This window comes from Herpailurus yagouaroundi, unplaced genomic scaffold (genome assembly GCF_014898765.1).
Source record: "Herpailurus yagouaroundi ecotype Mexico unplaced genomic scaffold, PumYag 28, whole genome shotgun sequence".
Lineage (NCBI taxonomy): Eukaryota > Metazoa > Chordata > Mammalia > Carnivora > Felidae > Herpailurus > Herpailurus yagouaroundi.
Genome location: NW_024412376.1, coordinates 111,072,808 through 111,097,236, shown reverse-complemented (window position 1 = coordinate 111,097,236; position 24,429 = coordinate 111,072,808). Strand labels below are relative to the sequence as shown.

Genomic DNA, 24,429 nt, shown 5'->3' with positions numbered 1-24,429 from the left:
ACCTTTCTGAGAACAGAGCTTTTTCTTTAATCTTTAATTTGTGCCTTTCTTCATGGAGTTTATAGTGACTCTTCCTTGGGTTATCAGCTTCCAGTGCAGAAGGTCATTCCTCCTAAACTTCTCTTTGACATATTTATCATTTTCCAGAGGTAAATGCTGTACCCGATTAGATAACTACTCAGTGATAGAGCTCAGATTGGAATTCAAGTCGTTGGATTCCCAAACCTGGGTACTTGTAAGACGTGGCTGGAAAGGGCAAGTGCTATCGTCTGAGAGTACCCACAGGATTCTCTGCTTTTCAGCTGTGGTTCTGTATTTTGAGTTTTGTCAGTACCTCCTTTTTGTGGGGAAATAGAAAGCATAATGGGGCACAGTTTTCCACTGTGGTTCCTCCAACCCCCACCAATTCACTCTGACTGCTGTGAAGTGCTTTTGAGTCCAGGGGAGTAAACACAAAAAACTGTTCCTTGCAATTTTTCGTAGTTGAACTTTGCCAGAGAACAGATAGAAAGATTTGATGAGCTTAGAAGCACATGTATAGAGGGACAGAGAAATAGATTTGTTGACAAATGGCCCCTAAGGAATTATTTATTTTTTGTTATAATTAAATATTCTCAAAATAAAACATATATGTGTCAGTCTGCTGAAAATAATTTTTTTTAGAAAATATTTATTATGTATATAAGTATTTTATGAAAGCAACTTTATTTTTCTAGTTATAGAAATTATATATTCATATTGTAAGAGTTACAGAATACAGAAGAGTGTAAAACACAAACTAGTAGAAGTCACCTAAAGTTCTAGCACCTATTTTTTAAAAATTTTTTTAATGTTTATTTATTTTTTGAGAGAGAGAGAGAGACAGAGCATGAGTGGGGGAGGGGCAGAGAAAGAGGGAGACACTGAATCTAAAGCAGACTCCAGGCTCTGAACTGTCAGCACAGAGCCCAACACGGGGCTCGAACCCACAAACCACGAGATCATGACCTTAGCAGAAGTCAGATGTTTAACCGACTAAGCCACCCAGGTGCCCCGGTTCTAGCACCTATTGATAACCACTAATAAGATTTAGTAACCAGATTCTCTTTTTTATTAACATATACACACAGTTCACTTACAAGCTCACACAGTTTTTATACATGCAAAATCGTACCATTCCTGTGTTGTGTGACCTGCCTTTTTTCCTCTGCGGTATCTTTCCACCACAGTAAATAGAAATCTGCATCACCTCACTTAATGTCTTCAGTTTTTTGGATATGCCATAATTTCTTTGACTTCCTTATTACACACGTTTAGATTGTTTCTAAATTTGGCCACCACTTTCATTTGGGGTATTTTTACCCAAATTATGTTTACAATTTGAACAGTTTACCAATTTTCATCTTTAGAAGTGGAGTTTCTGGGTCAAATAGTAATATATTTTAATTTTTTATACACATTTCCAAGCTGCCATAAACATTTTAAAAAATTTTAATAGCATGGTATCGTGAACTTTCGTATTAGCTTTTTCTTTTTGTCTTTCGCTACTGCAGTTGGTTGTGGTTTCTCACAGTACTAAAATCTAAACTTTCCAAATGAAACAGTTGTGGTTTTTAGAACAGTTGATTCAGCAGCTGTAAACTCTATGATTATGTTTTATCTGTTTTTTTTTTTTTCTTTAAGCCAGTGACAATATCTTAGGTAGAAGAGAATGAGTTTTACTGTTAAATGTACAATGAGAAATTTTCTGATTGCTGGAGTTTGTTTTCTGGGGTGAAAAGGCTGCTGAGATTTCTCTTTCTCCTAGAGCTGTAAAATTCAGGGTGTACTACATTTCACCTGAGAATCCCACAATGTCTAGGCCTGTGGGCAGCAAGCTTCCCAGTTGAGGTTATCAGACACCTCATGATTATTTCTTCCATTGCAGCCATTCAGGTAGGTGGCAAAGGCTCTACTAATTTGGGGAGACCCCCTTTCCCTCATCCTCTCACTCTCCATCAGGCCGTGTCCTCCTTAGCCTTCCAGTATCACGTAGCTGCTCACCTGATTTAGGAATCCATTTTATCTTCTCTTATCTCTCTAATTCCAATCTCTGTTTACCTCATGTCGCAGTTACTTAGTTCTGAAGGGAAGTGCCTGTGATATTTCATACTTGTGACTTCTGTACAAACACACTGTACTATCTGCCTTAGTAAAAGCCTTTGTTCAACATAAAGCCTAAGTATTAAATGGCCCAAGTGTTGATAACTGTATTAGGAAAACCTATAGTTCTCTTGTGTCTTTCTCCTTTCACTCAGGACGCCTCACTTCTAACACTTCTGGTCACCAGATGTATGTGTGTGGGGCGGGTGGTCCAACACCAATCTGTGACACCGGCTGGGTGTACAGTTTAACTCAATTCTGACTTTGCCTACCTGGAGGTAATGTCAGATCCCACAGGTTAAGAGCTCAGCCCCACAGAACTGCCCCCCACTCTAGATACTAATCACAAGTAGTAGATCCCCAGGTTACCCACAACTTTTGTCCAACTTGGCTACAAATCAGACGTCCCCATGACCGCTTTCCCCTTAGATTCAGTGATTTGCTAGAACAGTTCACGGAACTCAGGGAAACACTTAAGTTTGCCAGTTTATTAAAGGTTATGAAAAAAGGATACAGATGAAGAGGAGATACATAGGGTGAGGTCTGGGAGGGTCCCAAATGCAGGAGCTTCTTCCTGGTGGATTTGGGGTGTGCACCCCCCTGGAAAGCTTTCAAACCCCACACTACTAGGATTTTGTGGAGGCTTCCTCTGTTGGCATGATCAATAAACTCCATTTCCAGCCCCTTTCCCCTCTCTAAAGAAGTGAGTGGTGGGGCTGAAAATTCCAAACTTAGAAGCATGGCTTGGTCTTTTTGGGGACCAGCCCCCATCCAGGAGCCCACCTAGAATCACCTCATTAGAACAAAAGATGCTTGTAGGGCTCTTATCACTTAGGAATTTACAGGGGTTTCGGGAGCCCTGTGCCAGGGACTGGGGAAGAAGACCAAATAGATATTTATTATAAATCACAAGATCACAATCACTTAATATTACTTTTTTTCCAAGACCATTTGTGTTTCTTTGCTGATATTTTTGTTTTTAACTCTACTGTGGGGAAGAAATAGATCTTGGTCTAAACTACTGGTTTATTAGAACAGAACCTCTTTGTACTTTTTAAAATTAGTTTGGCAGTTCCTTTACTAATTTTTATATTACTAAAGCTAATTATGTTACTAGTTAGTTTAAGAGTATCTCAGCTGTTAAACTTGTCATTTGGTCTGCTTGTGTTGGCTTATTTTTACCCTGTTTAATATTAGTTGGGTTTTTTTTGTTTTTTTTTTTTTTATTTAACCCCACTTCCCCCTATTTTCTTTTTTAATTGTGGCAAATATACTTAGTGGAATCCAGCTTGTTAGTTTCTTGTAAAGGTAAAGTTCACATTGAATCTAAGGTGTGCTAAGTACTTTAAATGAGTTAGCTTTCATTTTCATAACAGTCCATTGAAGAGTGCTTTATGATCAGTAGTTGGGGCTTGAAGAAGGCTTTCCCCCAAGAAACTAATAAGCTTTTTAAAAATAACACTCTAAATCAGAGTCACCTAGCATCAAGGAGACAATGTAACTTGGTTACATATTTCTCTAAACTTGGCTGTAACTTTGTTGTCCATAGTTATAAGACTCCTGGAAAAAGAATCTATCAAGAAGAGAGATCTCACAGCCCTGGATACATAAACAATGGCGAGGCACTTTGAGAACATTCAGGCATTTCTCAGGAGAGAAGGAGCTTCAGCTACTTCCCTCATCAGAGAAAAAAGATGGAACTACACAGGGCCCAAGGCTTTGTGAGAGCAGTGGTCCTACCCCAAATATATATCAGTAACAAAGCCAAGGTCCCTCCTACCAGGCCACACAGCCATTGCCATTGAGTCACCATGTTCTGTAAGAGCAAATATTTTACGGTACTTGCTAATTAGTTATTTATAGTGCCATATATATTAGTTTGCTGACTTACTCATTCTTAGACTTGAAACAGAACGATAGCCAAGAAAATAGTTCATTAAACCTCAGATCAGCTATGCTTCCTTAATTTGGGGCCCTCGTACACTTCCAGCCTTGTCTCTTATTTCTTGACTTTAGAAAATGTCTTTGTTCACATGCTTCTCCTGAATCTGTTAGGTGCACCATTTTTAACCATGTAATCCAAGCATTTAGAGTGATGTGGTGGTCCTGATGTTTCATTACCAGACTTGGGGCACCACACACAGTGACAGTCCACTTGGCATTTCTAAGCTATGCACTCATAAGGAATCAGTGTTCTGAGTGGGAATGAGGCTGTCTGTTTAGCCAGAGTAACCTTGGAAGCTCCCTTTACTATTTACTTTAACATTTACAGTGTACATTTGACATAGTTCTGACTGGTACAACTCTGAATTATTCATTATCTATAGCAAGATTTTAATTCAGGACTATCTTCTGTAGCAACTAGCAAACCTTTAGGTTACCGCTCTCTGAAACTTGTGAATATGTATTATTATGACACAAATTAAAGTTACCTTAGATTTTTAGATCAGGCAAAAACATGCTGAGAGTAACAAAGTATAATCCCTAGAAAAATGAAACGTTCTGGCGACAAGACCAGAGTTATCCATGCTAGTACTTTCTTTGATTCATGTATTAGACACTTTCATTGTTGTTTTGACAATTTGAACATATTCCAGATAGCATAATTTTTAAAATATTTTGTAAATCCTTCTTTGAGGAATGTAAAAGAACAGCACAGTATCCATTCTTTATTGCAATGAAATCCTGAGCATGCTGAGGTAAGGGGAGAACAACTTTAGAAGGAGAAAACACGCCTCTTATCTTTCAGGGGAGGAGGGCTCTTTTAAATTGATTCCATCACCCTGATACTCAGAACCTTTTTGTTTTAAAAGCAAAACAGAAAATATGTCTGGTCAGAGTAGACTGGGAAACTTGTAGATGGGACACGGAAGGGGAAAGTCAGAGAGGTCCCTTGTACTCACCAACCATTCCTACCTAGAAATTCACTTTCCAGAGCTCTTCTGTGCATGAATCTCAGAGGATCTTTATATTTCATTTCGATAATTAGGTACTTTTATTAGGTGACAAATATAGTTTCTAGGTGAAGAAAATGAAGGATAAATGGTAATATTCACCTTGCTGACTTTCACAAGGTGAGCATAGCAAGTCTGTAAACTAATGTGATGGTTAAGAGTATATTCTTATTGGGGCACCTGGGCGGCTCGGTCGGTAGGCATCCGACTCCAGCTCCGGTCATGATCTGGCAGTTCGTGAGTTTAAGCCCTGCATGGGGTTCTGTGCTGACAGCTCACAGCCTGGAGCCTGCTTCAGATTCTGTCTCTCCCTCGCTCTCTGCCCCAGCCCTGCTCACACTCTGTCTCTCAAAAATAAACAAACATTAAAAAAAAATTTTTTTTAAGAAGTACATTCTTATAAACCTATAATCCTATGTAATATAAATCTGTAGCATATTGTCAGGATATTGAAAGTGATATATGGAAATATATCTATATGTAATGTATTTTAGCACTAATTTACTATAAAATAATAGTAACTAGCACTTATATTATGCTTTTTCTATATGAAACACTAAGTGCTTTGCACATACATATACACAATTGCAGAATCCAAAAACCCTCTGAAAACCAAGAGCATTTTTCATAAATTCGCCTGAATTCATTTGGTGCTAAGACATGACCTGAATTTATTTGAGGTTATTTATAGCCTTTATTTATCCTATTTAATTTGAACATTCATTTATTTCCTGCAGAAATATTAATGTGCTTGATTGTGAAGTGCTGCCCCGGAGCCTGCTAGTTCTGCATGGTTTTGTGGGGGGGTTTGGGCCTCAGTATTTACCATTTTGCCTTTCTAAAATTAAAAAAATAATCTGAATTTCAAAATATATTTGGCTGGAAAATATTAACATGAAGGACTTGGCGTGTGTTACTCTTTTGCTCCTCACAACAGTGTTGTCAGATAGGTACTGTTCTTTTCCCTGTTTTCCAGAATGAGGAAACTGAGGTAAGAGACATGAAGTACAGGGACAAGGTCATAGGGCGAGTAGGGATGGAGCTGGGATGCCAGCCCCAGTGATCCTGAATCTGCTCTCAGAACTGTGCTCTCCTGCCTCCCTTTGTAAGGTGACTTCCTTGGGATGTTGATGCAAGTTAGGGATTTAATCCTATTTCCCTGTGCCCTACGTCTGCGCTTGGTTTTCTAATTATTAATTTCTAGACTTTTTAATCGGGAGACAGTACAAGTGTAAAAGGTTATAGATACTTGCATTCTTCTTGCATTGCCTGTCCCCATGTCTGGCCTAACCAACAATCTATATATAGTTTTCAAAAATTGCTACTTTAATCACCTATCAACATATTATCATAATCACAACATCACAATACCAACATAATCACATATTACATCCTCATCTGCTTCCCTGTTTTCTGAATTTAAACTGAAATGTTTTACATACTTGTATGTTTTTTGCACATCTTTGTAGGATAAGTGATCATATATTTATTTATTTAACTAGAATGTGCCCTTACAGCCCACTTGAATAACCACTATACCACAGCAGAGCTAGAAATTAACCAGTTGAATTGAAGAATTACAGTGATGATATAATAAACTAGTGAAAAAGCAGGACAAATGATAAATTCCTTTCCTAAATGGTGATTTCCACTTGTTGCTTCAGATCCTGTGCTGGTTTCTGTGATACATTTTTCAAGATGGAAGGCTTATCGTGCCCATTTTCATTTTTGTTGTGCTTCATCCTCTGAGAATGTCCCTTTATTTGCTGCATATTTACACACACAAAATTCACCTGATTTTGTGAGTTTGAATATGAATATTGCAGGTGTGTACAATATAATAGCTTCAGAATTACTGAACGATGAAGCTGGTGTACTTTTTGAAAAATTTCTATAGGTTCTCTTATTTCCAAAGTCATCTTACAGCTTTAAGACACAGAAGTACCTATTATATTTGTAATCTTCGCATTCTTTCCTGTCCTTCTCCCTCACATGGAATATTCTGTGTACAGGAATATTGAATTTATAGAAAAAGGAGAGAGTACTATACTTTTAACTGAAGGCACATCTGTATTGAATTATAAATGATTTACTTTGTCTTCAAAGCAGCATCTTTTCCTTTATTTTTGGTTTGGGGAAGAACTGTATGGGTGGAGGGTTTTGAGAGAGGTATTTGGACTTTTCTGTGGTTATTTTAAGAAAAGTCACTAGTTTGTATCATATTTGGCCTGATTCTAAAAAGCATTCCACATATTTTCCAGCTCCACTGAAGTGGTCAAAACAAACGTTGAATGAGGCCAATGTTGTGTGCACTTAAAATACAAAGAGCCTAATCTTGCTTTTCAGTGGAAAAAAATCTGTTATTTTTTATGGGATATGAATCCTTGTTTCCTTTTGTTAGAAACTTTGAAATGATTTTAGCTTTGAAACAAATTTAATAGTCGTAGTCGATGTCTCTGCTTAGAGTCCTACCCCTTCTCAGGAGTATTTCCAGCCGTTTTCACTGTTAATCTCTGGGTTAAGCTGAAAGAATTCTAGGAAATCTCCCTTTCAGTTATCCTTTTGAAACCTTGTTTTTAATAGCACTTTTCTTTCTTGGCTTGCATGACATTTTATCTTTCTTTTCCTTTCTTTTTGCCGTTTGCAAAGACTCTTGGGAGGATTTGACAGATTTGGTGGAGCAAATGCGCGATGATACAGAAGGTGCGTGCCACACCAACATCTTTCAGCTTTTTTTCCTTTCTTTTCTTTCTTTCTTTCTTTTTTTATTTTTTATTTTTTTTTAATTTCTAACCACCTTTTGATTGTTTTCCATAAGCGAGACTGTCAGCTTTAGGTTTTATTTCCCATGGCAATAATTGGAGTAATAAAAATATTTGCTACATTTTCCATACAGGTACTTCATTTGTACAGGATTAGGGTTTTCAGAGTCTTGCACTTAAAATCTTTATCCTTGTGGTTCCAAGTAAAGCATATATGTTTATGCTGTTCCTTTAGGATATTTGTTAAATATCCTAATAATAAATGTTTTAAGGGGACTTTATTTCAAAATTATGTCAAATTTTTCTAGGCTGTTTTTTCATTTGTTGGGAAGATGTAAACACATTTTTTTATCATTTGTGAAAAAATGTATTTCTGTGAATTCCACAGTGGCCAAAAACAAACCAATCCCAGGAATCTGAAGTATCCAGTCTGGAATGTTGTTCTGATTTGTAGATTTCCATAACATGAAGCACTTTCATCTTGGTCCCGTATTAGCATTACTTTCCAGTGGAATTACTTTCAAAAGTAGCACATATGCTCCAATATATGAAGTTTCCCTAAACCAATCGTTTCTTCTGAAATCGGCACCAAACTTTAGGGAGCTCAAGGTAATTTATACATTTTATAACAAAAATAGAAAAATTGAAGTTTGGCTCCACTGCACTCTGTCATTTACATTCTCCCACTTTGCCTGGGCACTAAACGTCCCCCAGCTTCAGCACACACTCTCCTAGCACACACAGGAGACTGGCCCTGCGCGCAGACTGGCCTTTTCATTGCCTGTGCCTTGAGTGCCTTGAGTGCCTTGAGTGCCGTCAGCCTCCTCTCCTGCCTTGTACCTGCAGCATTCCACCCAGAGCACTTACTCCCCTTCTCCCTTACCTGCCCTGCGCCCCGCTGTGCTTGGGGCACCGCCCTCTAGCCCAGATGCGTGCTCCAGGAAGGAAGTGCTGCTTGACAGCTGTGGCCCACGTTCATTTCTCCATTCACTCAAGTTCTTCAGAACTTGGAGCTTAAGGCTTTTTACTTGTTCTCTCCTTTTTGTGTTTATCATCCTAGTTCAAGTGTAATATCCTTGAATAGAGGTTGTCTTAAACTTCTTGGTGTCCATGTGAGATCTGGGGTGGTACTGTGCTCAGTCCATTTGGTCACACCAGACAAGACTAAGGCATTCTGTCTCTACTGATGCCGAGTAGTTTCTTCTTCACTTTACTTTGAATGAGTAAATTATTATGAGTTTCACCTCATTTCCCACAGTCAAACTGTCTTTATTCCATCTTTTAATATAACCAGTTACATATAATTCGATGAAAAAGCAAATCAGTATTACCTAGTTGATTGACAGACAGTTCATAGACAACAAAAAACAAAGAGGAGGGTGTTGATTCATTCAGTGAGTAGCGTTTACTATTATGTTAGTTGCTATTACTATTATTTACCAGGCACCACACAGGTATAAGGTTTCGATTCCTTTAATAGACTAGGTAGTAAAAAAAAAATGCTGCATAAAAGCCAAAAAATCTATGTCCTTCTTGAAGACTTCTTCCCTAGGACTCAACCTGACAAAATTCCATTTCTTTAATACAAAGTACTACTGAAAGAATCAAGCCTACTGTGAGAGTCAGCCTCCTCTTTTTCATCTTGTTTTTGTGGGAATTTTTGTGAATGATTGCCACAGGTGAAATCAGAAAGGGAAATGAGGTGAATTGTAACAATATAGCACATAAAAAGCCCAGAAGATGTGAACTGTCAATACTTTGATGATAGTAGTAAATTACCAGTCATGTAGTGTATGGTAATGTTGGTCAAGAATGTATTTACAGAAAAGTCTTTCTGGAATGGAGTTTTTTAAAAGAAATGACAATCAGAATGGTGGAAGGGAAGGGGCTTTACTCATTAACTTTTTTGAGTCATTCATCCCTGTCTTTTTTATTATCATTTTCTACTTCTCTTGCCTCATTTCAGTTATGTAAAATGCTAGAGTTTTACTATGTTATTACATAACAAGAGTTTTTATAAAAGTGCTTGTTACAAGAATAAACATGAGTTAAAGAGTATTGCCCACATGTAACAGAGTTAGCAACTCAGAGCCTGGGGTGGGTTCTGGTTTCAGATCTGAGAAAGCTGAGATGTATGTAGACTCAGATCTTTTCAGGAGACCTTTACCGCTGAACTGTTTCCATTCTGTCTCTTATCTGTTATTATGGATGTGTCATAACAGTTGACTTTTTAATAGATGAAGTGTTAACACCGGCCTCCAGCCTCCTGAAAATTTGCTTTTTAACATAACAAACTCTAGGAGGTTGCAGATTAGAACTATTAGCTTTTGGGTTTTGTTTTGTTTTAAATTTTGTCAAGATTGAAGTTTCTTCTGGCAAACTGATTTCTTACAGTGATGGTTGTTGGTTTTACATTCAGTGTGTCTGTCACTCCTGTCTAACAGAATATGAAATGTCTTCTGAGGATGAAAATGTATCTTGCTTACAACACTGATCAATCATCTGGCATCCCATCTCATTATACACTATTAATTTGTGTCTAAAAGTTTGGAAACTCACGAGAAAATTATGAAGATTAAATGAAATAATAAAAGCGGATAATTTACTATCTTTAGTTTCTCAAATATTAAATTCCTTCCTGTACTCATTACCAGCCTCTTAAATGGATTCAGTGAATTTGCAGTTGTCCAGATTATTGCCCACCTTTCTGAGCATTGAAATAGTTGGGATGTTACTTGAATTAGGGAAATGATACACCTTTGTGACATACTATTTGATCAAGATTGCTTACTGGTTCCTTGACATTTTCTTTTGGGTTAAGACTTAATGTCCGCCATCGTGAAAAATGGAAGGAACATATTTAAGAGATATTCTTAGCATGTAACACTGTGTCACATAGTCATTGAGTAAAGGTTTATTTTAAATTAAATTGTTGCACTTATACTTATGGAAAACCATAATAATTTTAATCACTAACAATGTTTTATTCTTAGCATGTCCCAAGCATTGCTAAATATTTAACACATACTAATTTGTTTAGTCTTCAAAACCCTAGTATTGTTTTATAGATGAGGAAAGTGAGGCCTACCCCGTGAAGAAAATTGCCAGGTGGAATACTGCTCGGCAATAAAAAGGAACAAGCTATTGATACACCCAACAACTTGGATGAATATAAGGAATTATGCTGAGTGGGGGGGAAAAATGCCAATTTAAAAAGTTTCATACTGTGTGATTACGTTTATATAATATTCTTGAAATGACAAAAGTATAGAAATGGAAAATAGTAGTTGCCAAGGGTTAGGAGAGGGTAGGGGGCTGGAGGAAAGTGAGTTTGGCTTTAAAAGGGCAAGATGAGGGATCCTTGTGTTGATGGCAACGTTGTGTGTGTTAACTGTAATTCAATATGAGTATTCTGGTTATATAATGTACTCTAGTTTTTGCAAAGTGTTACATTTGGGGGAACTAGGTTAAGGGTACACACAACAACTACAATTTTTAGAACTGCATATGAATCAACAATTATCTCAAAAAAAGGTGCAGAGAAAAAAGAGATAAACTTTCCCAGAATCGCACAGGGTAGAATTCAAGTAGAGTTCAAACTCCCACAGGCTCACTCCAAAGCTTGTGCCCTTGACCACTACACCAGAGTTCAAACCTATTTGACTTAAGACCCACTGTAAAAATATGTTTTCATCAAAACTCAGTACATACATCATTTATTTGTATGTACCTAGAACATGACCTCTAGAACATGTATCGATACATGACCTTACTATGGTGAGACATAGTAAATCAATTTTATACTCCACTAAGGAGTGTGACCTTTAGTTTGAAAGCTGCTGTAGGTACTAAGCTCTAAGAAAGAGAGCTCTTCCTGAAATGGCTCTATTTTAGATTCTGTTTCCTGCATACAATTATTGTCATCCTCCAAAGGCTGGGCAACTAACCCTTCATCCTTCTGTTTCTGTATAAACCATCTCCTCTGGTGAAAGCATCTAATAATTGCCACTGTTATCCCTATGCTAATGATTATCCAACCTCAAACTTTAATTTGTATTTACAGCTATGTGATGAAAAAATATGTTGAGAATACTTCCACATAAATGTCCTTTACCATATCTGAAACCGACCTGATTTTACCCCTTACCCCCAAATAGTTACTCAGTTTTTTCATTTTCATTTCCAGTCTCACGGGGCAAAAACTTTGGCTGTTCGTGACTGTTCTGTTTCCTTAACTGGTACAGTCCTTCATGGCAGGCAGTTTTGGTCCTCTTCCCCTGCCCCCCGCCCAAATTCACTGTGCATAATCCTCTCAGACTCATCATCTTCAAAGTTTTGATTACACCACCTCTCTGCTCAAAACCTAGAGTGGTTCTCATTACCTGTTTCATTACCTGTCTGCTTTTAGAGACCTCTGTCACCTGACTTTGTCACCTTTCTCACTCTGTCACCTCTGTCACCTTTCCCGTGCTTGCCAGCTCTCCCCATGCCATTCCAATTCTCTTTACCTCATTTCACACACCCATTCCCACCTTTTGGAATGCATTCTTCTGTGTTTTCTGTGATTTCACCTTGAGGGTCTTCCTCAAATCCTACAGTATTTGGTGGTGTCTCATTTGGAACACAGGTGTACAGTATTCCCGGCATTAACCTAAAGATCGAGATTATTCCAGGTTTTTGGTCAGGTCTGGAGTTTACCCTATTTACAAGCTGAACAATTAGCCTGATTCTGTTCTTAGATACTGGCAAAAGATACAAGACTCCTAGTGGGAGACAAAGGACTTTATTACTCATGACGCTGCAAACAGCCTGAACATCAGCATACTGGTGTCTTGCACAAGAGTCCCACCTAGTAGACACCATAAGGCTCAGCAAGATGCTCTGCATGTGGTGGGTGGGTGTTGCAGCTGAGGAACACTGACTTTGGAGAACCCATTGCTTTTATAGGAAGCAGTAAGAAAGCCTCACCTCTCATGACTATCAGCTGCATAAACAGCCCTGACAGATGACCCAGATAAAAGAGTGGTCAAGGTCTTGTTGCAGTCTTGATACAACCCAGTAAAGATGTGTAATGGCACAAGAGGGCCAAGGAGGATTGTCTCTCCCAACATTTTACAGGTAAAATATAAAGAAATGAGAAATTTTCGCAGTATCAGGGAATGTGAGAAACGGAGATCTAACTCTTCTAGATCAGAGCTCTAGCTGTCCTTAGTCACAGTGGTGCCCTCAACATTTAAACTATTTCTATGGAATAAGCTGAGCAAAGCAAGGAACTTTTGGGTTTGTACTTATCTCCTAAATTTCTTATGTTGCCTCGAAACAGAGACGACTGACTGTTGTCCTAACTTATAAATGTTCCCGGAAATTTTCTAGGTATTCTTCTGTGGTGTTGAGTTTGGGAAGCTCCCAAAGCAAAAATTGATTATATTATGATATGGGAGCCTAATGAAGAAGAAACCAGTGCATTTTCATAGGAAACTCTTGGAAAAGAGTGTGTGTAAATGGACATCTTTTAAACATTAAAGATAGTGGATGCCTAAAAGAAAAACACTTTTCCTTTACTGCTCACACTACTTCTGACACCAATTATGCGGGGGATTTTCCCACACCAACCAATTCGCCAGCATCAGTTCAATTCTGACACCATCTACCTGGAGTTAGTGCAGACTCCACGGGTTAGGAGGTTACTCCTACAAGGTGCCCCCTCATTTCAGATGCTAATTGCTAGGCCAGGTTGTCACCTCTGCTTCTGACCAACTAGGTCTAAATCAGAGGTTCTTGTGACCCCCTCATAAAGTTTGATAGTTTGCCAGAATGGCTCAGGCCTCAGGAAGAGAGTTTACTTGCTAGATTATGGTGTATTACAAAAGAATACAACTCAGGAACAGCCAGGTGGAAGAGGTGCATAGGGCTAAGTGTGTGGGAAGGAGCACAGAGGTTCCATACTCTCTCTGGGTGCTTCACCCTCCTAGCACCTCAGTGTGTCCACCAACCCAGTGGCTGTCCCATCCCTTTTGGTTAGGATTTTTATGCAAGTTTCATTATATAGGCCTGATTGATTAAATTATTGGTCATTGATGACTGAACTCAATCTTCAGCCCCTCTCCCCTCCCTGGAGTTGGGGGGTGGGGTACAGCTGAAACTTCCAACCCTTTAATCACATGGCTGTTGCTCCTGGGTAACCAGCCCCCATCCTTAGGGACTTTCCAAAAATGCTTCTTTTACCCTTAACTCTGGAGCTATTTCAGGAGCCAGGGACAAAAACCACATATAACAAAAGATGTTTCTATGGCTCTTATCACTTAGGAAATTTTAAGGGTTTTAGGAGCTCTTTGTTCAGGATATACATATAAAGTTCACAATGCCTTATCAAGAATGAGTGATAGTATATAAAAGAATGGTTTGGAAACATTAAATCACCAAATAAGATCATTCAGTTCAGTATTAATGCCAATTAGAAGGGGTTTTTGGTTATTTTCAGAGATGGGAAAACAGTGTAGAGGTAGTCTTCTCATTGGAGGTTGGCAGTTAAGCCTTGACCTGAAGCAAAAGAAAACAGAACCTCTTTTTTATTTTTAATTATGGAAGTTTTCAACTACATAGAGTAATGAAGCCTAAAGTTGCCATCACCCAGCTTTAATAATTGTCAATATTTGCTGATCTTATTTCATCAATTTCCATATTTTTGTTCCTGGAGTACTTACAACCCCCAACTTAGGACTTTTTTACTTTATGGTGGTGTGAAAGGGATATTCATTCAGTAGAAACCATACTTCACGTTGTGAATTTTCACCTTTTCCCAAGCTTTCCCATGATGGTGGACAGTAGCAGAGAAATGTGGCTCCCAGTCAAGCCACGCAGTCACAAGGGTAAACATCTGATACACTTAAAACCATCCTGTGCCATACAGCCATTCATTTTTCACTCTCAGTACAGTATTTAATAAATGACATGGGGTATTCAACACTTTGTGATAAAATAGACTTTTGTTAGATGATTTTGCCCAACTCTAGGCTAATGTGACTGAGTATGTTTAAGATAGGCTAGGTCTGTTAAAGGTTAGGTGTTAATTTATGATATTTTCAATGGAAAATGCGTTGGTTGGGATGTAACCCCATCGTATCTTGAAGAAGATCTGTATTTTTTATTTTTATTTTTTAAAATTTTTTTAACATTTATTTATTTTTGAGGGACAGAGACAGAGCATGAGCGGGGGAGGGGCAGAGAGCAAGGGAGACAGAATCCAAAGCAGGCTTCAGGCTCTGAGCTGTCAGCACAGAGCCCGACACGGGGCTCGAACTCACGGACCGTGAGATCATGACCTGAGCCGAAGTCGGACGCTTAACCGACTGAGCCACCCAGGTGCCCCAATAATTTCTTAATAGTACCTACTATTTATTCAGCTCATTTTCAAAGATTGCTTGTCTTAAATATGTCTCTTTTTAATTGGTTTATTCAAATCAGGATCCATACATAATATACATTATTATATATCTTAAGTCTCTAGTTTTTTTATTTTTTAATTTTTTAATACTGCTATTATCTTCCTAATTTTATTTATTTGTTTGTTTTTTCTTTCCAAGTTGTTATCTAAATTCTTTTTTGTTAACATAGAGTGTAACAATAAGTTTCAGGTGAAGAATTTAGTGACTCATCACTTACATACAGCACCCCGTGCTCATCAAAACAAGTTCTCTCCTTAATACCCATTACCTATTTAACTCATCCCCCTGCCCCCCTCCCCTCCAGCAAGTCTCTAGTTTTTTGAAAGAACTGCCTTATTGAGATATAATTCACCATACCATAAGAGTCATACCACAATACCATAAGAGTCACCACTCTCAGCTGTATCTTTTAGTAGTTACTATATTTATAAAGTTGTACCTCCATCACGACTACCAGAATATTCTCATCACCCTATACAAGACCAGTGCTGAGCTACTGAGCCTTCTCCTTCTCATCACCCTACAAAAAAAACCCTATACATATCTATTACCATTGAGTTCCTATCCCTCTTTCCCCCAGGTCCTGGCAACTACTCACCCACTTTCTGTTTCTATAGATTTGCCTGTTCTGGACATTTCATGTAAACGATCATTAAACATGGGGCCTTTAGTGCCTGGCTTCTTACATTCAGCATGGTGTTTTCAAGGTTCATACATAACATGGCATGTATCAGTACCTCATTCCTTTTTATTGCTGTGAATGACATTTCATTGAACATACCACATTTTATTTGTCCATTCATCAATTGATGGACATTTGTACTATTTCCATGTTTAGACTATTATGAGTAAAGTTGCTATGAACATGCATGTATGAGTTTTAAATGGACATGTGTTTTCCCTTCTTTTGGTTATACACCTAAAAAGGGAATTGCTGGGTCATATTGGTGACTATGGTTTAACCTTTGGGGAACTGCCAGACTGTTTTCCAAAGCAGCTGTACCATTTTACATTCCTGCCAACAGTGAACTAGGGTTCCAATTTCTCCACATTCTTGTCAACACTTGTTATTTTCCTTTCAAAAAAAATTTTTTTAATTACATCCATCTTAGTGAATGTGAAGTTGTATCTCATTGTGTTTTTGATTTGCATTTTCCTAATGAGCATTATTTCATGTACTTGTTTGCCATTTATATGTATATCTTCTCTGAAAAAAATGTTCAAATCCTTTGCCCATTCTTTTTTACTGGGTTTTCTTTTGTTGAATTGTAAGAGTTCTTTGTATATTCTAGATATTGGATATAATGTGATTTTTTTTCTCCCATTCTGTAGGCTCTCTTTTCACTTTTTAATGATGTCCTTTGAAGCACAGATTTTTTAAATTTTTATAAAATCCGGTTGTTTGTTTTTTCTGTTGCTGTGCTTTTGGAGTCATTTATTATTTATTTATTTTTTTTTTTTAGTATTTATTTATTTTTGAGAGAGAGAGAGCAAGAGCGAGCACAAGTGGGGAAGGGGCAGAGAGAGAGACACAGAATGTGAGGCAGGCTCCAGGCTCCGAGCTATCAGCGCAGAGACCAATGTGGGACTCAAACCCTTAAACCATGAGATCATGACCTGAGCCAAAGTCAGACGCTTAACTGACTGAGCCACACAGGTGCCCCACTTTTGGTGTCATTTAAAAAACCATTTGGTCATGTTGTATAATCCTTTTTATATGTTGCTAGATTTGGTTTGTAAGTACTTTGTTGAGGGTTTTGCATCTATATTCATAAGAGGTATTTATTAATCTATAGTTTTTTTATACAGTTGCTTGATTTTTATCTAAGGTAATAATTGGTTTCATAGAATGAAATGGGAAATGTTCCATCTTCCAGTTTTTTAGAATTGTTTATGAAGCGTTATTTTCATTCTTTATTTTTTTGAATGTTTGATTTCAATAATGAAGCCATCTGGTTCCAGCTTCTTCTCTGTGGGATGTTTTTTTTTCTTTTCTTGTTTTGTTTTGTTTTGTTTTGTTTTTAAAGAGAGAGAGAGCGAGCAGGGGAGAAGGGCAAAGGAAGATAGAGAGAGAGAGTGCCCATGTTGAGCCTGATGTGAGGCTTGATCCCACGACCCTGGGATCATGACCTGAGCCGAAATCAAGACCCAGATGCTCAATTGACTAAGCCACCAAGGCACCTCTATGGGATGTTTTTTTTACTGACAAATTCCGTATCTTTACCTGTTACGGATTTTCTGTTTCTTAAGTCAGTTTTGGTGATCTGTATCTTTGTTAGAAAATGTTCATTTTGTCTAGGTTGTCTAATATTTTGGCATACAGTTGTCAGTAGTATTCCCTTCCAATCCTTTTTGTTTCTGTAAGGTCAACAATGTCTCCTCTTCATTCCTCAGTTTAGCAATTTAAGTCTTCTCTCTTTTTCTATTGGTCAATCAAGCTAAATATTTGTCAGTTGTTGATCTTATCAAAGAACCAACTTCAGGTTTCATTGATTTTCTCAGTACTTTAATGTGCTGTTTATTTCTGTTCTAATCTTTTATTACCCCTTCTTCCTGGGGCTTTCCACTGGTATATGTGTTTATTGGTTGCCCTTGAGGAAGCTTCTGTGAAATCATGGAATTAAGTTATGCTAGAGCTGGAAGAGTCATGTAGGTCAGTGCCTTGACAAACTTTAATGCACATATAGATCACCTTGGGTCGAGTTAAAGTGCAGAACCTGATTCAGTAGTACCATTGGAGCCTAAGGCCTCCCATTTCCAAAAGCTTCCAGGTGATGCCAATTTTGATGCCAGGGCTACATGTGCAGTGGCAAGGATCTAGTTCTTTTGGTATCAGGGTCATTTGTGGGGTTTTCCAAAACCTGTTGTTTCTCTCCATTCCAGAGTTAATAATATACTCCCCCGACCCCTTGAGAATTGGTGCTGCAGGGAGTCATTAGGATCGATATGGGTGTGTGTTGTTTCCACCAGATAAAAGAATTACTGAACAAGCTTAACCCTCATTTCACAGATAAGGAAATTGAAGCCCCAAAGAAATGAGACTCCTTGCCTGGTGTCATAAGTTAATTGGTACAAAGAAGTGATTAATATCAAGCAGATTAAGAGTAGTGGGTGGATATAGTGTTCCTGATAATAAGGATGGATTTTAGTGAAGCATATCTTTGATTACGCTATTACCAAGGAAAGGTAGCAATGAGGATAAACAAATTTGTTGTTAAATTTTCTTGACTAACGTCTTTAAGATTTCAACCAGACAAAATGTTACTTAAGTGTATTTCCTCTTTATTACTCGAGTAGAATTTTATATGGTATTTGGAATGGCATTAGGGAGAATAGATAGATATGGCTACATAGGTAATCTAAGGGTCCTAAGACTCTTGATTATTTTTACATTTTTGAAAAGATTTTTTTAATGTTTTTATTTATTTGTGAGAGAGAGGGAAAGAGACAGAGCATGAGTGGGGGAGGGGCAGAGAGAGAGAAAGATGGAGACACAGAATGTGAAGCAGGCTCCAGGCTCTGAGCCCTCAGCACAGAGCCTGACCTGGGGCTGGGACCGTGAGATCATGACCTGAACTGAAGTTGGACGTTTAACCGACTCAGCCACCCTAAAAAGATTTTATTTCTAAGTAATCTCTACACCCAGCATGGGATTCAAACTTACAACCCGGAGATCAAGAGTTGCATGCTCTACCGACAGAGCCAACCAGACACCCCATCTATTGATTATTTTTTTAATACTATTTAGGTTTACTTATTTATTTGGAGAACTTATTTATTAAAGTGAGCGAGGGGAAGGACAGAGAGAGAGAATCCCAAACAGACCCCATGCTCTCAGCGCAGAGCCCAACATGGGGTTGGAACAAACCATGAGATCATGACCTGAACTGAAACCAAGAGTTGGACACTTAACTGACTGAGCCACCCAGGTACCCCATCTATTGATTATTCTTAAATGAGGATTGAGTCAAAGTTCATGATTCTCAAGTGTCATTAGAATAGTCAAATTGTGTTTTATTATAAAATCTTCTAGTGCTTTCAGTAATTTGTTCACTATCAAGGACTAGCAATTTTATGCCCAGTTTTTAAGAAATAGTACAGGGGTACCTGGGTGGCTCAGTTGGTTGAGTGTCTGTCTAGCTCAGGTCATGATTTCGTGGTTCGTGGGTTTGAGCCCTGCATTGGGCTTGCTGCTGTCAGTGCGGAGCCCGCTTTGGATCCTCTGTCCCCTTCTCTCTCTGCCCCTCCCCCACTTGCGTGCTCTCTGAAAAAATAAATAAAACACTTAAAAAATAATAATAAATATGTTAAAAAAAGAAATATTACAGAAAAGGTTCAAAATAGATTTATTTAGGAATTATTGGCCTTCAAACATTCTGAACACAGTAAGCTTTCCTCTCTATATCTTTGTTATTTTGTCATTTTTAATCTCATGTTAATGTTCTTAGGTATCTTTTGAAAATCTCTGCATGGCAACTTTTGTTTCTCATATAGTCTAAATTTTTGATCTATCAAATAACCAGGAAATTCTAAAGAGTAACTGCTTGTGTTACATACGAATTATTCCCAACTTACCCAGAATTGGGTACAATATTACATACTTAATATTAATATATGTTAAGTATAATTTAATTTTCTTCAATTATTCTTAAAATATTTCAAGATTTCTCTGTATGAACATTAGTTATTTCACTAAAGAGATGGAATGGGGTCTTGGTCAGATGATGGGTTTGCAAAACAGTGTGACTCAGTGTCACTCTTAGCTATGTGACTTTGGGTTCACTTTTGTCATCACTATTAACTAAATGAGCCTCATTACTCTGTAAAGTTCATTAATATTTCCTCATATAGAAATTAGCAGTCTTGAAGACCTATAGTAAACATACACATATGCTTGAAAGAACTTTGGTTTGAAAATCAATTAATATAGTTTATTATTGTAACTATAGTCATTTCTATAGTTTCTTTAGTCCACTGTTCCTGGTGTGTTCCCCACCATGGTGCTTTGTACCCCTACCCATCTATTCACCAAAACTAGAAAATTACTCTCCATTCTTCCTCTTCCTCCTCTCACATCTAAGTGGTCATCAAGTCCTGAAATCCTGACATCCTACCCCTAGAACAGCCCCCAAAGCTAATTAATTCCCTCTTCTCCCCACAGCTCCGATGGCTCTTCCCTTATTGTTTCTCTCCCCAACTATTGCAGGAGACCCTTACTTGCTCCACAGCATTGAGTTCTAACACCCTTCCAGTTTGTCTTCCATGTGGCTGTGACAATGGCTTCTCTAAAATTCATATCTGTGGGGCGCCTGGCTGGTTCAGGCGGAAGAGCATGTGACTCTTGATCTTGGGGTCATGAGTTCAAGCCCCATGTTGGGTGTAGAGATTACTTAAATAAATAAAACTTTAAAAAATAAATAAGATTCAAATCTGTGACATCACACCTTTCATTAAACTCTTTACTGATAAAGTAAAATCCGTACTCCTTAACAAAGATCCTTAGCAGTCTTTTACCTATTTCCCTCATCTCATTTCACAGCATTTACTCCTATGTACCATAAACTATGACACTTTTTCCATTTTATTTTTCTTAGTGTGCCAAGTTCTTTTCATTCTTTAGTGCCTTTGCCCCAGCTGTTCCTTCCATTCTGCTCCCTTCCCAGCTCTTTGCCAAACCAATGTCTTTCTGTCCTTTAAGACTGAACTCAATTGGGGTGCCTGGGTGTCTCAGTCGGTTGAGCTTCCGACTTCAGCTCAGGTCATGATCTCACACTCTGTGAGTTCAAGCCCAGCGTTGGGTTCTGTGGTGACAGCTCAGAGCCTGGAGCCTGCTTCAGATTCTGTGTCTCCCTCTCTCTCTGACCCTCCCCCCGTTCACGCTCTGTCTCTCTCTGTCTCTAAAATAAATAAACATTAAAAAAAAAATAAATTAAATTAAAAAAAAAAAGACTGAACTCAAAAGTCTCACCCTCTGTTACCGATGTGTATGGCACCTAATAATGTCTGTATATTAATTTTGTACGCTGTTACCTTAATGAATTATATTTTCTTGCATATTTTGTTTGTTTGATTTTCTGGGTGTAGAATCAGACAGAACATGTGAGAGGAGTAATGTTTGACCCACTCTTTCACAGGTTATATGCCTCCAATTTCTTTATCTTCTTTAATTGCATTCTTCCACTTTCAGTACAGTGTTCAGAATTAGCCATGTTAATACGTATTTCTTAATTTTCTTAAAATGCTACAGAGTGACTAAAAACATTTTATTAGCTGGAGAAAAAAAAAACAGTCTCAAGGTGCCTGGGTGGCTTAGTCAGTTGAGCATCTGACTCTTGATTTCGGCTTAGGTCATGATCTCACAATTTGTGAGTTCAAGCCACGGTTTGTGAGTTTGAGCCCTGAATCAGGTTCTGCGCTAACAGCATGGAGCCTGCTTAGAATTCTCTCTCTCCCTCTTTTTCTGCCCCTCACCACTGTCTCTCACTTGCTCTCTTTCTCACTCTCTCTCTCTCAAAATAAATAAATATTTTTTTAAAACCAAATAGCCTCATCTCTGAGAACATAATATATACATACCTGCCCTTTAAATTTGAAGGGAAGGGGCATCTGGGTGGCTCAGTCGGTTAAGCATCTGACTCTTGGTTTCAGCTCAGATCATGATCTCACAGTTTCATGGGTTCAAGCCGTGCGTCAGGCTCTGTGCTGGCAGCCCTCGCCCTACTCACGTTGTCTCTGTCTCTCTCAAAATAAATCAATAAACTTAAAAAAAAGTTCTTTTGAAGGAAAAAGGGAGCCAGGTCAGGTAGCTTTCTTCTGTGCATATTCTCATAATATCCTGTGTATACTTTTGTTAGTGTTCTTATTACAGTACGTTTACACAGCCTCTCAAACTTTTCCACATCCAGTGGCAGAAGAAATTGTATTAGACTTGTATACAGTGTGTCTGAAATTTTACATTAATATCGCATCTAGTATCTTAGCCTTAAAATTTATATAAAATTTACATTTGATTCCATAGAAAGAGGATACTTGACCTAATATAAAAACATTTTAATTTTATTTGTTCTGAAATAAAATTGATCTTTGTCAAAGATGGTAATGTTTATTGTGAAATTTCAAGTGTTCTCTGTAAGTTGCCCTGTTTTCGTTCTCCAGACATTTGTGTAAACCAAGTTTGATAAATAGTGAGCACTTTGATGTCAGGAACTAGGTCTTTTATCTCTGGAATCCCAGCATTAAATATCTAACACCAAGTAGATGGTCACTATTTATAGAAAAAAATGAATGAATGAACAGAAGTTCAGATTTTGAAATAATAGTGTTAAATGTTAGCATTGTTAAACGTTTTTAGTTATTTTTCTCCTAGAAAAAAATATGACATAACATTGTGAAAGTCATGCATTTGTTTTCACTTTTTTTTTTTTTTTTTTTTTTTTTTTTTTTAATTTTAGCCCATGCACGAGCTGGGGAGAGGGGCAGAGGGAGAGAGAGAAAGAAATCTTAAGTAGGTTCCACGTTCAGTGCAGAGCCCGACACATGGCTGGATCCCACAACCCTGGGATCACGACCTGAGCTAAACTCAAGAGTCGGACGCTCAAGCAACTGAGCCACCCAGGCACCCCTGAAAGCCATGCACTTTTAAAAACCATTTTCTGGGGGGCACCTGGGTGGCTCAGTTGGTTGAGCGTTCAACTGCAGCTCAGGTCATGATCTCACAGCTCGTGAGTTTGAGCCCCGCGTCAGGCTCTGTGCTGACAGCTCAGAGCCTGGAGCCTGCTTCGGAGTCTGTGTCTCCCTCTCTCTCTGCCCCTAACCCACTCGCATTCTGTCTCTGTCTCTGTCTCTGTCAAAAATAAACATTAAAAAAAAAAATTTTCTGGGCTATACAATATAACAAAACTTTAAAATGAAAACTTTTATGGTTAAAAGTATAAAATATACAGGAAATATCACATTGTAAGTATTCAGTGTAATGAATTTTCACACACTCAACAATTGCACACCAAAAACCAGAACCCCAGAAGTCCTTCCATGCTCCCTTTGGGTTGCTGCAACCCTTTTTAACAGCATATATTCATTCCACAAAATCATTTTACACTCGAGTACGATTTAAGACAAATAGCAAACTGATTGAATAGATTATTTTTTATTTTGTGACAAATTAAGTTAGTGATTTGGTGACCTTTACTAGTACCCAACATTACAAAATGGAACAAAGAAATAATTAATTTTAAGTGCTAATTATTTTCAGTAGTTTGATTTCGTACTAACCAGGAAATGTAATTAAAATGATTTGTAATGCCCATACTCTTATATACTATTCACAAAAATGATAATAATAAGCATTAAATAATAAACATTTTACCTTCTGCATTAAATAATAATGAGCAGTGAAGTCTTTTGAGCTTTTTATGCCTAATGTCAAATTACCCTGATTTTTGTTTGACCTTCTTTTATTATTTGTTTAGAGTAGTGGTTCTCAGTGGGGAAGCAACCTGATTTTGTCTTCCAGGGGACAGGCATTGGGCAGTATCTGGAGATATTTTTGGTTGTCATAACTGGAGGATGCTACTGACACCTAGTGGGTAAAGGCTTGGGTTGCTACTAAACTTAATTCACAGAACAACCCCACACCCCCTCAAAAAAAAAAGAATTATCTGGCCAAAACATTAGTAGTGCAGAAGTTGAGAGCAGTATTTTCTAAAGAATGAATGGGTTGTGTTTGATGTAGATTAGTTCAATAGGGTATAGCACCATACTAAGTCATCCGAGGTATTAGGAATTTAATTTCCCTAGGCATTAGTTCATCTTTCTGCATGGTTTATGCACCCCAGGCCACAAACAGATGTCTTGAACACGTTGCTACTGATTGTAAGAAGAATGACATGAGGCAATGTAGAAGTGTAAATCCATCACCATTCTTGCAAGAGTCTCCAATCCAGCTCTCCAGTGACATTTTCTTGCCATCTATTGGGAGGTTAAACAGAATCTAGTTGCTGCCCACAAACATTTATGCACACCCACACACGTTTATCCCATTCATTTCTTCCAGTGATTATGGGAGGTTAGAAACACTGGAGTGCACATAAATGCCAGTAACAAAGTTGGGAATTAACGTCTGATAAAACTGGTTTTAGCGGCTGTGTT

At 38.0% G+C, this 24,429-nt stretch overlaps 1 protein-coding gene across 8 annotated transcripts in view; it reads left to right on the top strand.

The window, feature by feature from the left end:
• Positions 1-24,429, top strand: part of RUFY3 (RUN and FYVE domain containing 3) — an 81,324-nt gene that overhangs the window by 26,064 nt on the left and 30,831 nt on the right. For 2 of the 8 annotated variants that reach the window (XM_040481726.1, XM_040481762.1), the window contains one exon: positions 7,725-7,778. The exons of the other annotated variants lie outside the window; for them this stretch is intronic. In XM_040481726.1, coding sequence (XP_040337660.1) covers positions 7,725-7,778 — 54 coding nt within the window. The remainder of the gene's footprint in view (positions 1-7,724; positions 7,779-24,429) is intronic. 8 annotated transcript variants of the gene reach the window in all.